Source organism: Scomber scombrus, chromosome 10 (assembly GCF_963691925.1).
Source record: "Scomber scombrus chromosome 10, fScoSco1.1, whole genome shotgun sequence".
Classification (NCBI taxonomy): Eukaryota; Metazoa; Chordata; class Actinopteri; order Scombriformes; family Scombridae; genus Scomber; species Scomber scombrus.
The window spans coordinates 10,990,641-11,007,519 of NC_084979.1; the positions used below are offsets into that span (position 1 = coordinate 10,990,641).

The window sequence follows — 16,879 nt, forward strand, 5'->3', positions numbered from 1 at the left end:
AGCAGAGTTGGGCATCATCAAGCCGCCATTATTAGGGTTCATGGCCAACATCATATGACAGCTGTGTCCAAGCAAGATGGGTAATTGAAACCCTGGACAAAGTAGCCACTTGTTCAAGGATGTCCTTTGCGGCCAGAAAGTCCAGGAGTATGGTGATCAAGAGGGGCAGAGTTACCAGCAAGTTCAGCTTCTAAGTTCAGGGTGAAGTCAAACCATCCATTGAGGACAACCTACTAAAGTGCTTGCGAAATTTGTTTAATGCATTACTGACAGATGAAGCCAATGTCACCAATACTATGACCGATGAATAGCCAATCTGGACTCCCCGATTTAAGACCTGGCTGTATCAGCACAGCTTTTTGCTCAGGCTTCTTTGGCTCACCATCCTGGAGTTAACAACCAGATCTGCCGCAAGTGTGCAGCCATCGCAGTCGTAGAGCAGGCAGTGAGTTCTCTGAAGCTGTTAGCCATTATTGGCAACCTCTGCACTGGGCAGCAAGGCTTGGTTTAGCACACTTCCAACAGTGGGGAAATGCAATTGTAAGGAACTAGAGAAATATGGTCCAGGCCTGTGAAGAGGAGATCAAAGGCAAGCAGAAGTCAAAGGCAATGGAACAAGGGTCCCAGGGTGTATGGACGAAATGGGATCTGCTCAAGAGATCTTCTGTATGTCATTCCTCTTGCCAGCTAATCTGCACACATGGGGCTGAGAAAGGAGCCACAGTAAAAGCTCTGTGGTCAAAAGGGGACACTGGCAACTGTCCAGATGTAAAACATATCTATCTCAAGAATGGTATAGGTGGCACCATGATAAGGTGCTCCCGTCTTTTGCTGGCACACTAGAACGGTAAACATGAAAGAGGCCAGCCGGAACGGATTTGGATATGGCCATTACTTTCATCAAGCAGGGAGCCAGGCCTTTCTCAACCAAAAGACCGAAGCCCAATCTACTGCAAACCGCCATGTCCTGGGAGATGAAGGTCGACATGGGAAGGAGGCTGCAGTTCCCGAAGGCATTGCATCTGCACAATGTATTGGTGTCGGCCAAAGACCATGACAGTGCCATGGAGGAAGGGATGTGAGGAGATCCACGAGATAAAGGCCATGAAGTACCAGTCCTTAGTTCAGGAGTGCAAGGACAAAATATGACAGGCATGGCTGTTTGCCATCGTCAGTTATAGAGATTTCCTAGCCCAGTCAACATGGGGGTTGTTGTCAGCTCTGGGCCTGGACAAAAGGAGCAAGAAACAAGCAGCTTGTAAGATGGGAGAGGAGCAGATGGGCAGTGATTTGGCCACCACTGCCAACCCACCACCTGGAGAGTGTCGTGGTTAAGGGTCGAAAACACTCAAGTGATGGTTGGGTACCATCTGATGATGTATGCTCCTGTCTGAAGGCTATGGTTACCATATAAGGCAACCGGAGAAATCACTCCAATGGGTCACAAGTAATGTTGATTTTGTTTCTTAGAGCAGACACGGTTGAAATGCAGTATCTCAGAAACAAACTTGTTAACAGATTGTAATATTGTGTAATCAACAATAGTGTTGTACAATTGAATCTTTCAATTTTTTTGTTACAATTGGAACTTAAAAGAACATAAAAATAATGTGATCATAGACATACATATGCAGTACTGCACACAGATACACACATACACACAAACAGATAATAAAAAATGCATGTTCACAAGACATGGGTCACATTATTCCAAAGCCACTACATTCATTTCCAGTGCAGATTAAGCCAGGGGCCCTACCATAAACTCTTTCCATGAAACAGGGTTTATAATCCTCTCTTGATCAAATTTTAGGCTTAAACTGAAAAACAAGGGATTTACCTGATGCAGGCATGCAGCGAGCAAAGGGTAAGGCAGAGAACTGAATTTTAACAGTAAAAATAGTATTTCCTGATTTTTTTGGATTTCTTCAAGTACATTCGAATGACCAAAATAAATAGAGGGGGATATTTGTGTGTGCAATACACAGTCAGGCAGTGAAATACTATACTTGATGTTAGTTCAAGTTCAAGTTCATCTCTCCACAGTCCAGTGTTTCAAATTTAACAAACATCCTTCATATTAAAAATCCCAAAAAGTTAGTTGTTGTGGGCATTTATTGTCAAGGATGTTGGCAAAGATTCAAAATTTTAAAAAATGTTAAAAAGCTGGTGAAAGATTTCAAAAGGCCACCAGAGTCATTGTGCCAATCAAACATTAATTGCTTAATCTTCAGAAAGTTGAAAAAAAGAATTAATATTCGGGAAAAGCCAAACAAGAAGTTGTACTCTGGAGAGCCACTGGTCCATAAACTGGTCGAGGATGAAGGCGGGGAGTGGGCCATGATGGAAAAGTGACTGACAGACAAAAAAATAGCTGACGAAAACGTATGATCTCCATGTTGACGGATTGGCGCAATGACAACAAGACAAGCAGGTGGCCATTTTAACAAAAATAAGTATAGATACAAAAATGAAAGGAGGGAGGGCATGTGCAGCAAGCTTGGAAGTGGTGGGTTGTTGCTGAGTCAGCTCAACAGTTTTTTGTTATCCAAGGAGGCTTGAATTGAGAGCAACTGGACTTGGTGGTAGATATTTAAAGATGTTTCGCCTCTCATCCATCTGAGACTCCCTGCCAGTCAGTTAGAACTGAAGAAGCCCCTTGGATGAGAGGTAAAAAGTCTCTTAGTCTCTACAGCCAAGTCCAGTTGCCCTCAATTCAAACCTCCATGGATAACCATGACCTGGATGACTGAGAATCTTCACAGACAACAGTTTTTAATGTTTACCTTAATAAGGATCTCAAATGTAAACATACTAGTGAAGACATAGTCTGCATAGCCTAGGATCTGAGGAGGCAATCAGAGTGACATAAGCACGCAGGGTTACTGAAGCTCTACCCAGCACAGCACGACACAGCACACAAAGGACATTTACCTTCAACAGGATCTCAACAGTAAAGATTGCCGTGAAAGCATAGTCAAAATAACCAAGTATCTGCAAGAGGCAATGCACAAGTTCAAGTCATCAAGTCATTCCAGGATAACAGCACAGTGAATGATCTATCAAATACTTCAAGCTGTAGATACAGTCAGGGTCAACACAGATAAAATAGTAACTAATAGTAAATTAAAGCTGCAATAGGTCATATTTTAATGTAAAAACATTAATTAGTGTCACATCCACAAATTGAGACACCAGAGATTTACTTTTATAGCCCAAATCAAATTAGTATAAACAGTGGCAGGTCTGCTTTAATCAAATCAAAACCTCTTCAATGCCACATTTAAGCAATTTAATATCTGCTTCATGATCATACAGGTCAAATTATAAAAGTACGATGAAAAAACTAATAGACAGTGTTCTCATCTTATCTTTTACCTTTTTTTATTATATCTTTTTAAAGTACTTCCATCAGTATATAACAATAATTCCTAATAATATAAATAACTAAAGTAAAAATACTTGTACCTGAATAAGCAGCATAAAATGGATAGATGGATTAACCAATAAAAAAGAGACATATTAATGTACTTTTCTTTGCCCATTATAAGACAATAAGCTTCATACAGTAGCTACTGTAGATAAAAGCAGTGACGGTGCTTGCTTCTGTCTGATGGTGCTCACGGAAACGCTGCATAAAAGAACTGAACAGCGCAGGCAAGGAGACAGGGATTTTTGTAAATTAAATGCAAGACTTGTTTATACCTTCAGGGTCTTTTATAGGTAGCTGAATTTTATACTTTTTAAAACATTACAAAACCTGCAGACTCCCTGATTTTAAGACTACAGCCCCCGTGCTTGTTTACGTACAATGTTACGAGCAGAGAAGTTGCGTATGGGGTCCTCAGCAGCCAAAGAGACAGAGCTGAGCATGATGAAGACCAGGATTAGGTTTGTGAAGATCTGATGGTTGATCAGCTTATGGCAGAATACACGAATCCTACAGAGATAGAAATAAAAAAGAGGGAGACATGGAGACAGAAAGAGAAAGAGCAGCAGGAAGAAAAAGTGTAACAAGTCTGGTTTTGTGACAGAGCTGAAATTTGTAAAGATATTAAAGTTTTTTTCTCTGTGCTTTTCTGCTGTTTTCTCTATTTTTCTGTTAAATTGAATAGGTTGACTGGTATGTGATTTGGCCATGCTATCAATATCACCAAACAACACATATGAGACTCACGGATTAGTGCTGCTGAAGATGAAGAAGGCGCTGCCGTCCGGGATGGGTGGCCTTTTTTCTTTCATGGTGAGTTCAGAAAGTCTCAGGGGTCGAGGCCCCGGCGGAACTTCTGGGAGGTCCTCATTATCGTTATCATTGTTACACCCTAAGAAACAGAGTCAAAGAATTTTTAATCCTTTTGAACATAAGGTTGGGATGCTGTGTAAAAGGGTTGGAATTATTTGCAAATCTCATTAACCCATATTTTATTCACAATAGAATGTAGACAACATATCAAATGTTGAAAGTAAGACATTTTACTATTTCATGAAAAATAATAGCTCATTTTGAATTTGATGGCAGCAACACGTCTCAAAGAAGTTGGGACAGGGCCATGTTTACCACTGTGTAGCATTCCTTCTTCTTGTAACAACAGTCCGTAGATGTCTGGAAACTGAGGAGACCAGTTGCTGGAGTTTTGAGAGAGGAATCTTGTCTGATATACGTAGGATTCTAGCTGCTCAACAGTAATAAATGTAGTATGCAGTTTAGCATTGTCTTGCTGAAATAGGCAAGGCCTTCTCTGAAAAAGACGTTGTCTGGATGGGAGCATATTTTGATCTAAAACCTGTATATACCGTTCAGCATTGATGGTGCCTTTCCAGATGTGCAAGCTACCCATGCCATAAAGCTACTAATGCACTCCCATACCATCACAGATGCAGGATTTTGAGCCTGATCCTATCCTCCTTAGTTCAGGGAACGCAATGTCCATGGTTGACCACAGAACAATCAACATATTTTTATACCCAATCATGTTACTGACCTGTTGCCAATTAACCTAATTAGTTGCAAAATGTTCCTCCAGCTGTTTCTTTTTTAGTACCACTTACTTTTACAGCCTCCAAACTTTTTTGAGACGTGTTGCTCCCATCAAATTCAAAATGAGCTAATATTTTTCATGAAATAGTAAAATGTCTCACTTTCAACATTTGATATGTTGTTTACATTCTATTGTGAATAAAATATTGGTTTATGAGATTTGCAAATCATTGCATTGTGTTTTTAGTCACATTTTACACAGTGTCCCAACTTTTTGGTAATTGGGGTTGTAATTATGTAGCTGATGTTTATTACAACTGAAAAATTTGAAAACTAATTCTGGAAAGTTTTACCCGGAGAGTTGATGGAAGGATACGAGTCTTTGTCTTCCTCCAGTAGACCCTCTGCTGGGACCTACAGTACACACAGTATTCAGGTTTAGAAATCCCAAAACGGGGTCATCCCTATGTTCCCACAGCCCTGTGTTCCCCCATTTGTAAGAAATATTTTTCTTCCATCAAAATTAGGCCCTGTGTTCCCACAGCCCTATGTTTCCCCAGCCTTATGTTCAGTCAAGAATTAGACCCTATGTCTCCTCAGGCCTGCATTCCCACAGCACAGGTATGGCCATTCTCTAATGCACATAACGTGTTGTTGCCTTAACTCGTTTTTTCATCTATGAAAATGCTTGAAAGACAGGTAAAATTCTTTATTCTATTTTTAAACTGAGGGAACATAGGGCTTTTGGGAATATAAGGCTGTGGCAACATAGGGCTGTAGGAACATAGGGCTGTGGGAACATAGGGCTGAGGGGAACATAGAGCTGTGGGAACATAGGGCTGAGGGGAACATAGGGCTGAGGGGAACATAGGGCTGTGGGAACATAGGGCTGAGGGAACGTAGGGCTGTAGGAACATAGGGCTGTTGGAACATAGGACAGAGGGAACATAGGGCTGAGGGAACATAGGGCTGTGGGAACATAGGACTGAGGGAACATAGACACGCTCCCAAAAAATGCACAACTACTGAGATGAATCTTTAATACTGTGCTTTGAGATAGGTGGTCACAATTTGTTCCAGTCCACTTTTGTAAAATCACACCTGCATACTTTATGCGATATTAATAATACAACGAGCATGATTTATGAAGAGAAGTACAGCTATCCTCTGTCTTTTACCTTGGTCTCTCCATCCCTGGCGTCTATTATTTCAACCCTCTTCTTGTCTGTGCTTGTTTCCCTGTTTGGCACAGATAAAACAAAAGGGAGTAACCAGCGAGGCAGAAGGCAATTTTTCAGTGCCAATGGAAAATTCTTGTGACAAATGTGATGAACGTCTCAGAAAAGAAAAATGTAAACAAAATGTGAATTATTGTCCTTAGTTTTACTTGGTACTATTCTTCCTCTTCTTGGCCTCTTCTTCCTCCTTCTGTGCTGTGTTTAGGCTCTCTGCATCTGCCAGGTTGTCAACAGCGATGGCCAAGAAGACATTAAGCAGGATGTCTAGTCATGTGACTTAAGGACAAAACACTGACTAACACAATGAAATCTAATCATGAAAAACTTTGACAGTTTGGAACTGGCTCAATGTTAGTGTTCATGTGTGTATGTATCTATGGCCAGAAGGATACAGTTCCCACAGATGAAGAGGATTATGAAATAAATACAGACCACCATTCCAGAGGAGGCTGGGCCGCCGTACGCCATGATACCATCATACATCACCGTATTCCAGTCTTCTCCTGTCAAGATCTAGTAAACACAGTATACACACACTATTTTTTATCACTTCTTCAGTGAGTAATCAGATGAAAATATCTCCAACTTCATTGAATCTTTTCAGGAATACATTCTTCAGATTTTGAAGGATTGGCCAGCTGATACTACTAATGAGGATTTTTACATGCTTCAAGGTGCATTAACTGCTTTTTCTGTTCTATAGAAATGTAAAATCATGTGCAGAGGGTTTTTTTTTAAATCATCACCAGTGTGCAAGATCAATGATTTCCTTGTCAGATGACGAGATGTCAGGTTTCAAACAGTCCCAGCCTGCACTGTGTGGTTAAGTAAACATGTTGCTGTCATTGCTATTAATGACTCTTTAAGACAATTTGACTTGGTTTGTGGTAAAACACTTTTATGATAGTGTTTACAATTATATCAGATGATTTGAAAATTCAGAAATTTCATTTTTTAAATGCAAAAATTAATACAGCATATGCTGAGGATCAGGCATTCTTTGTCCTGTTGTTGCAGACACTGTAATAGAAAATCTGACTGAACTGAATAAAACCAAACTCTCACCTGGAACACAGTGAGCAGAGCCTGGGGGAAGTTATCAAATGTGCTCCTTTTGGTCACAGTCTCATCAAAGTTGAACTTGCCCCCAAAGAGCTGCATGCCAAGCAGGGAGAAGATGATGATGAAAAGGAACAGTAACAGCAACAGGGAGGCGATGGACTTCATGGAGTTGAGCAGAGATGCCACCAGGTTACTAAGTGATGCCCAATGACTAGAGAGGAAACAATATAAAACAAGTTAAGAGACAGACAGACAAAGAACTACACACACCTGTGAAGGTAATGAGATACAAAAAGTTATTCAGATCAGCTCTGACATACATTTTCTAACAACCTCCGTGGTTTAGTGTGAGACTGGACCTAAACGTCTGTCTCACCTAATAATTAGTTGCTTACTTTCTGAGAATTCTTTGTGGTCATTTCATGAGACAACAGCAGATCACAATGGCAACCAAACACTGCATTATGTAAGCTGTCAATGTAAGAAATGAACTGGTCCCTGCAAAGCCAAAGCACAATCTTGTTACAAAAATGACTGTTATATAATCGAAAAAGCTTACATTAGTTTAGCTTACGTTAGTTATCCTTAGAGGAGTATCCCCAGTGATACCAGAGAAACACCCTTTTTGAATGTTTTGTCACTGCTTCAACTTGTTTATTGTACTAGTCAAACAGTACTGAAAACTGAACCACCAATGTCAAATACCCTCAAAAAGACATGTCACTTTGAGCTTCAAGTGATCACTAGCAGACTTACAGGAATGCCAAACAATGACATGAAAAGTCATCTTTACTGTACCCAAAAACTATGACTCTCTGTTGCTCACCGTGTGACCTTGAAGATCCTAAGGAGGCGTACACAGCGGAAAACAGAGATGCCCAGCGGCGACATAACTGCCAGCTCCACCAGGATGGTCTCTACGATACCTCCGCACACCACGAAACAGTCAAAGCGATTAAACAGGGACACAAAGTAGGCCTGCAGCCCCAAACTGTACATCTTCACCAGCATCTCTAAGGTGAACATCGCCAGAAGAACTTTGTTGGCTGCGTCTGGAGGAGAGGAGAGGAGAGGAGAGGAGAGGAGAGGAGAGGAGAGGAGAGGAGAGGAGAGGAGAGGAGAGGAGAGGAGAAGGTAATATTATAAAAAATCTCATAATTGAACGAGGTCAAGAACACTATTTTGGTCACACCTATAAATTAACACAACCATGACAAATAACACATTACAATGCACAGGTTACAGTTATGTGTAGAGCTGAATACATGTTTCTCAACCAAACAGAACAGAGTAAAGAAAAATAGGTACCCTGTACTTGGGTCAGCCAGTTTGGCTGGTCATAGTGCTCAGAGGCAATGGTGAGAGTATTGAGGAACACCAAGATGATGACCAGCCAGTAAAACGACACAGATTTCACAGCAGCACGACACTTCCTGCGACAGAAACGGTTCCACCGTCGCCACTGACGACTGACAAACAAATATTTTCACTTTAGGATTATCTGTTAGCATACATACATCCATATTCAGGAGAATTTAGTTCCTAAATAACAAAACATTTCTTTCACAGATAGTGGAAAGTTTTTATTAAATTTAACATATTTTGTAATAGACTCATCTGTCTTTGCACTTCAGTTACACAGTTTGATTTTTTTTTCTTTCTCAGATTTTCAAATTACACACCTGGTGAAATAAAATGAAAGCACCACATCACAATAAATCAAACTGGACAGAAATGGATTATAAAAAAGACAGTGAATGGGTTTAGAGTGAGCAAACCACACAAAACACAAAGATGAAACTGTGGTGAAATGAGGATAATTATTGGTCAGTCACGATAAATCAGAATAGACAATGAACCAACAGCAAAACAAAACAAAAAGGGACAAAAACACAGGTGAAAACATGAAGGATCTGAGTGATTATGTGAGGCAGAAATGAGCCACACAAGATGAGTTGAATCCACTAAGTGATTGATGAATTCACCTACCATGCAGTGTCATGCAAATGTACTAACCTGCACTTTGACTTAGTAATTTTTTGACTGAGGGGAATAAAAGATGAGGTAACTTTTAATAAAAGGCAACAACATGGGCTCTGTTTTTGAGTCACATTTCAGTCATTGTGTCTATCAGCTGTCATAAATCTTGACGAATTCAATGAATCTTTTCTAATTAACTCTAACTAACATAAGATGACCGTTAGTGTCTACGGTAATATGTGACACTCACCACAGCGGTCCACAGCAGGGTGATTTGCCCTCCTCTTCATTGCGACGCTCTGTGTTCACAGACTCTGTCTCACTTGTGGGCATGCTCGCTGTCATATCACACACACACACAAACACACACACACACAGCAAAAAAAAAAGGTAACATGAGACAACGTTATGTCAAGTTAACAGACAAGTTTGCGATATAACTTTTTCACCAATAAAATGATCATTCTAATACATTTTCCTTGTGACACCTGTGCATGTTTGGTTTGGCTTGGTTCCAGGGTGATGAAACATGTTTTTGAAGTCCAATGATATTTTTTTCAACACAGACAGAAAAACATATAGAACAGACTGCCAGAAACAGTTCTTTAATCTACTGAGAGTCATACATTGGACTAAAACTATTATGCACATACATTTTATTATGCTTGTATGCAAAATCTCTTTGCTTTTTAATGTACTATATAAATAAAATAAACTTGGAACTTGAAAATAGAACTGCATAATGAACTAAATCAGACTTGTAAACCTTCAATAACCTTATATTTTAAGATCTTAGCTGGTGACTGGAAGCACTGAGTTAATTGCCTTCTCTGCTTATAGTTGTGTCAGCTTAAATCTTTAATGCGTGTTTCACATGGTGTACAAACCAAGCCAAACCATCTGAAAATTAAACTGATGGTTTAAGAAAAAAAACAGGTGTCAAATAGAAAATGCTGGGGTGACTTCTTCTCAAATTCTGACATTCAATTAATATGAAACTCAGCCGGTGTTTTCCTTAATTCTGCAATATTTTTCTTCTGAAAGATACTGATGAGATCCAAATAGAGGCTGACCCTTTGATCTTAGAGTTGCATCATGTTAAACCTACTGGCCTGCTTTGTAAAGCCCACAAAATGAGAATGTTGAGGTTTCTAAATAGATCAAGTCACAGTGACTACATGCTGTCAGATCCGAGTCAAATTGGAATGTATCATTTTTGCCATTTTTTAAAATTATTTTATCACTTAGAAATTGAATACAGATACTGACAGTGAGACAAAATAGTTTACGTGTAACACGTTCCGAGTGATTGTTTAATCTTTTTCAGTTAGCATAGCATTGTCCAGTTGAAATATTTGCTCAAACTATTTGGTCCAAGTCTGTATGCTGTATTGTTTACCTTGTCACAGGGTTACAACATACAGTCTATTGAAAATGTATACTGTACATGCATAAAATATTGTCTTTATATGTGACAAATGAAAGGAATACAAAATGATGATGACTGGATGAGGTGTCTGAACACAAACAAGTCTGTTTACTTCAACCATAATTATAGTTGTAAGATTAACAGAAAAAAATCAGTTTTTTTATACATTAAAAAATTGTAGGAATACAATATTTAATGTACTATTTTAACAGGTACTCAAATAAATATGAGCGAAATACATTTTGCTAAAAAATAAAATAAAATTCAAGTGAAAATTTAAATAAATTAAAAAAAAAAAAGAAAGCAGTCCTCTGTATGTATTATTCACTTTAAGTTAGAGCTTTTGGTACTAGTCCTACCACTGATGTATAGAAACAATATTGTACATTCAAACTTATATCAGCCATAAATTAATATTTCCATTGTAAGAATGTTCTTGACTTTTGATGTTTTTATATTTAAACAAAACATGAGTTTTGTATGTTCTTCTGTGTGGTCACTATGAAAAAAAATGAAACCATACTTGAACTGAATGGAAAAATCTCTTGTGTGATTAGCGTTATAGATAAAATACGTTTCACTCACATCTTTGGTGTGTGTTTGTGTGTTGGATGAAATGATCACGATGATGATGATGATGGTAAGGATTAGATAATGATTAATGATTCCGAACAAAAGGGCGTGCAAACACAAAAGCACAAACAAAAGCAAAGCACATGCAAGCAAGCGGAGGCACCCTCCAGGACAAAGATGAACTGTCCTTATGAACATGCGCACGAGAACACACAGTCCCGGACACTCACGCACACACAAACACATTTACCCTGTGTCTCTGTGGACTGAGTGAACCAGCCAAACTTTCCTTTCTTCTTCTGAGTGAGGTCAGCTAGCGTGACCCCTTGGTGTTACCAACATGCAGTTCATACAGCCAGACAGCAGAGGAAGCAGTGAGTCAGAACACAGCACAACAAGAGAGAGAGGAAGGTACAGCAAAAGACAGCTGCATTACAATCTACAGTGCAGACACAGCTACCATGTCCAGAAAAGCTACAAAAACAAATGTACAGAAATATCCTCTTTCCATTACAGACTACTGTTACTGACTACAGAACCAGACTATCTTATCATAGAACAGTAAAATGTATCTGTTATATTTACTCCTGGCATGAAGGAGATTGACACTAAAGACAAAAGTTAAAGAAAGCTTTACAATATAGCACATTATAGGAACAATACAGTAGAGGAACTAGTTGATAAGTATTTACAATAATCTGTACATTTAAAATCCGTCAATCATTCAGAAAAAGAGGATGATGGACACACCGTCCTTAAAATCAAATCATATATAGTTCACATGTTGCACAACATATTTTCTAACTGAGGTAAGATAGTTGGATGTGAGAGGGTGAGTTTCTCAAGCGAGAGCACTGACAAGTACATTTTTTTAACTGAAATATGTGCCGCTCAGTACACCAATTGTTTGTGCATGTAAACAAACAAAAAAAGATTATAGCTGGTCAATATCTCATTATTTAAAATCTATATTTTCTGGACAGAGTAACTATACAGTATAATCCAATATAAGACTGGAAAAGATTAGTAATAATAAACAAGACTTCTTAATAAAAACTAAAGATAGAAGACAGACAAGAGAACGGTTGGCAACAAGAACAGAAAATAGGATGAAACCAAATAGGAGAAAGAGGGGAAAAAGCAAATGTTAGCGGCATCTACAGACAGATTTTTTTACAAGGCACACAGACACTGCAGGATTCAAGGAGAGAAAGTTAGTGTGTTGTCTTGGGTGTCTACATCAATGGCAGCGGAGGTAAAAGCAGGACAGTTACTGGAGGACATAAACACTGAGAGGTACGTATGCACTAGTCTCAGTCAGCTGTCTAATAAGAGCCTGTTGGGGGCAGATGCTAAAGAGAGAGGAGAGAAGGAGGAGAGGACGAAGGAAACATAGATGCAAGAAAGTTAGGACGCTGCAGATATGACAAGGAACATCTTTGTTGAGACTGTGATGGACATTAAATGAAAAGTCTCATCCCTGTGGTATTTTGGGTTCAGTAATTGTTTGCATTTATATGTTAAAGTCATGTCTGTCTTAAAACAGTACCCATACATATACATGCCCATATGAATGGTCATTGCGACAGTTTTTGGTTGCAGTAATTGTTCCTACTGTTAAAACCAGCAAGGAGTTCTCTTCATAATGTTAAGTGTAAGTAATGAGAGACATAATCTCATATGAGGCAGTGTGACTTTGACAAATCCAGTGCATATTTTATATATTTTATAAAGTTACTATTTTTAGTTTTAAATCCCTGTTAGTGTCTCCAGGACAGTGTTTCTTGCAGAGGTGTGAGCTACAGAAACGTGGCCCTGTTGATCATTAGCTATTCATAAAATATAACATTTTGTTCTTCCCTAGTGAAGGCACTGTTAAAACAATGGACATGGGCTAGTTTTGTAGCATAACCCAAGTGAAATAGGTATTTTGAAAAAAATGAATATTAAAAAAATGATCTGAATGATAAATCTAATAACACAAAATAATGTTGTCACTCCTCATGGGTTCGCATCTGTCAGTATTCAACACATTAAAAGATTAAACAAAGCCGACAACAACAAATGTTTGACTGGAGACGGCTGCAGCGAGCGAAGCAGCAAACACTTACTTAATTCATCTCATCAAACAGGAAGGGAGACCGTCTCATGGCCACACAACAAAACCACTGTGTATTTTCTGACTATTCAATAACATGACATATGTTGGACATAAAATGTGCTGTGCTAGCTCTGGATTTGTAGATAAAAGAAAAGAGAAAGGTTATTAACATATTTCTGCTGCAAAAACAGAAAGTCATTCTTAATACTGCGCACAAGATTTTTGTAAAATGACATTACAGGAATTAAGGAGAGCAGTTTTGTAATAAGTCTGAAAAAACAAAATGGGACGATCTGTGGAAGACAGAGGAAACAGGATTCATCTGCACTGAGTGCACTGTGAGTGGCTTTAAGTCACTGTAGCAGTATTAAGAAGAGACTAGAGGCTGCCAGCAACAACACTGCAGGCCAAAGTATCGACATGTGGATTTACATTCAGTGATGAGTATCTTGATATACACAATAACACAGTAACACATTATGAATGTTACCAAAAGTGGTTATTTTAATTTTGTTGCAATGCAAGAGATGCAATTTCTCAACTTTTCTCTATTATTTTGTCTGTATCATATTATCAAAAACTATTTAATTTGTACAACCATCCAAATGATAGAAGAAGAGTAGATTTAAACTTAATGTTTAACAAGAGCTCAACAATGATTTATTGAGGTTATGCTATTGTTATGCTATAACTTTCAGCAAGCCTGGATAGATTGTATAGGGTTACATGTTGACGAATGTCTACGAAGACGAAGAAATTAATTTCAGTAACTGGATGGCTAATAAAAAGCGGACAACTACAGAAGTGAAGAACATTGTGTTGCCTCGCATGATAATAGACAGTGGGATGATTACAGTTGCGAAGTACTCATTTGAGCAGTCAGCTTTGATATCAGAAATGATCGTTATAATATCAGAACGTAATCCTCTTTCCACTCACACACACAAACTCTAAATTCACACACACTAAATTAACACCTGCCTACTGCCTAGTAAAATAGTATGGTGTTGACAGGAAATTCATTCCATGCATAATGGTTATAGAAGTGATGTACAGTTTTTGTTTTTCTCATTGGTTGGTATTGGAGCAGATGGCTCTCTGATATCATTTTTCTAGGATCGTTGTCATTATTATCAATGAAGTTCATCTTCACAAGTGGAGGCTGTGACTCTTAATGTTTACTCCCCATTTACATTTTTATTCTTCAGTAGATTAACAGAATGATATTAAATTATATTGATATTGTTTTATATCATCTATGATATTGTTGTCATATTTTGCATTGTGCAAATACAGTCTCATATAGATAGTTACAATTTCATTAAAACACTGAAAACCCCATTGAAAATGCCCGTAGTCTACAGTAGGCATTGCCTGCAGCTCATTATGTGACTTGACTTTGGTTCAGATCTGTGTGTGGGCACAGTAGGACAAAAGTATGCTGTCACTTCAAACTGCAGCCTGTTCTCCTGCTCGTTGGGATACAAGAAATGACCAAGCAAACTCTCTCTATATCTCACTCACACACACACACACACACACACACACACACACAAAAATCCACATTTACTGGTGTGTTGTCATGGTGAAAAGCACACAAGGCCACGCCATAGAAAAGACCACAAATGACTGCTGCTGTCGCCCACTTCTTACTGCAGCTTCTGATGTTGCTCCCACTGTAGAAGTCACCATTTTCACATGCTTACAGTACTTCATAGCATTGTTGCTCCATCCCTAGGAGTTGTTTTTTTCCTATGCCTATTCCTGCATCCTATAGTCCTAATCCAGAAATAAGGCTAAATATTTTACTGAACTAAAGTCTGAATAGCACACGTAACAAAGTAAGTTGCTAGTTCGTGATGATGTCAGAAACTGGATCACAGCTGGTCTAACCTACAAAGAGTTTATTTCTGCACTAATGTTCAATGCCAATCAAAGTTTTCTGATGATTTCTGATTTCAAATGATAATAACGAGTATCTACATGTGTAATACATTGGTGTTTATTATTTGTATGCATGTCAAGGCACACAATATTTAGAACTAAACTGTGTACACAGTGCAGTACATTGTGTTCCGCATACAGAACAAGTGATGCAATGCAAGGACAATGTAAAATAGCAAAAAACTAGAAAATGTAATATATATTATTACGTGCCTTACTCAATCATTTTCTCAGAATTCACATTCTTCAGAAAATGAATGTACCTGTTCTCTAATTTTCTGTTGTACCAAACTGTACACTGTACAGAAAGATATCATTTATCTAAACAAGAAGCCCCTTGAAAGAGATGCAAAATGTCTTCATGTATTTCAACCAAGTTCAGTTTGCTCTTGATTCAACCCTGCTTGGATAACTGTGTCCTGGATGACAGTAAATCTTCCTAAATATACTTAATATGACAGTGCATATAACTAAATTGACAGTAGTCTACAATCAGCAGCATGTGAGACTTTCTCCTTGTACAAAATAAGAAATGTGATTGTCGTTGCGTGTCAGCTTGTCATTTCTAACTGTAATATTAATTTAGCGGTTCTATTTTCATGGTTGAAAGAGGTTGTTTACTCGATGTAACTGGAGTTAGGAGTCACATATATAAATATTAATGTTCCATCTGGAGCAAAGGGCATTGGTTTCACATATATAAAACATTTCCTTCGCGATGCATTGAAAGGCAAACCATCAGTGAACTTGAACTCTGAATGGAGCAATAATAGTAAGGTGAGTAATGGTTTGACCTCCTCACCTCCCTTCTTTCATTACTGATGGAGCACAAAGGTTGGCTGCATTATTTTCAAGGCAGAGGAAGTTAAAGCTAGGTTACTCAAAAATCTGTCTGCGTTCTACATTTCCCTGCTTCAGACAGAGAAAAAGGGACAACATGAATTTAATACAGGTAACTCACGATTGCGCTTGCCCTCCTCGTCTCCCTCCTCCTCGTTCTCGGGGTCGATGTCCTCGGCCTGAGTGATCCAGTCCAGGTAGCCCTTCAGATCTTCCTCTAACTGCTGCTTCTCACGTAGCTTCTGGAAATCCCCTCGAGCCTTGGCCTTCTCTCGCTCTTTGGAAAACTCTCTGGACAGGGTAGAGCATAATGTCAGACTATACTGTACAGGATCATAACAGGTTACTTTCAACAGCAACAGAAAACAAACACCGAACCAAGTTTACTGAACACCTACCCACTCAACACACCCAAAACCAAGTTAAGAACAAAGAAGGATCCAAAGATGACCAGACTGACAAAGTAGAGCCATGGCAGCTCAAAGCCCATTGCATCGTTCATCTACACGGAGACACAAACAGAAAGACATATTAGATATGGTATTTTCACAATGGTGTACATTATGCTCATTTATTTTTGTATTTTTATATTTATGCGTCACATATGCATGTAGTTTTTGGCTGTTCTATATAACATGTATCGCTGTAATTAACTGTTTTACTCTCACAAACCTGAGGAGACTCATAGCTGATAAAAGAAGAACAAAAAAAGAAGAAAGCTTCACAGGTCATTT

General features: G+C 38.6%; 1 protein-coding gene across 7 annotated transcripts in view; it reads right to left on the bottom strand.

The window, feature by feature from the left end:
* cacna1db (calcium channel, voltage-dependent, L type, alpha 1D subunit, b) overlaps positions 1-16,879 on the bottom strand; it is an 89,092-nt gene that overhangs the window by 24,968 nt on the left and 47,245 nt on the right. For 3 of the 7 annotated variants that reach the window (XM_062426976.1, XM_062426974.1, XM_062426970.1), the window contains exons 8-21: positions 16,544-16,647; positions 16,267-16,436; positions 9,509-9,596; positions 9,295-9,321; positions 8,587-8,747; positions 8,105-8,330; positions 7,282-7,489; positions 6,609-6,729; positions 6,366-6,480; positions 6,157-6,217; positions 5,332-5,392; positions 4,178-4,322; positions 3,811-3,940; positions 2,935-2,994 (exon numbers count right to left, since the gene is read on the bottom strand). In XM_062426976.1, the coding sequence (XP_062282960.1) occupies positions 2,935-2,994; positions 3,811-3,940; positions 4,178-4,322; positions 5,332-5,392; positions 6,157-6,217; positions 6,366-6,480; positions 6,609-6,729; positions 7,282-7,489; positions 8,105-8,330; positions 8,587-8,747; positions 9,295-9,321; positions 9,509-9,596; positions 16,267-16,436; positions 16,544-16,647 (1,677 nt within the window). Of the gene's footprint in view, positions 1-2,786; positions 2,847-2,934; positions 2,995-3,810; positions 3,941-4,177; positions 4,323-5,331; positions 5,393-6,156; positions 6,218-6,365; positions 6,481-6,608; positions 6,730-7,281; positions 7,490-8,104; positions 8,331-8,586; positions 8,748-9,294; positions 9,322-9,508; positions 9,597-16,266; positions 16,437-16,543; positions 16,648-16,879 lie in introns of all 7 variants that reach the window. The other 4 variants (XM_062426975.1, XM_062426971.1, XM_062426972.1 and 1 more) reach the window with 3 other exon arrangements.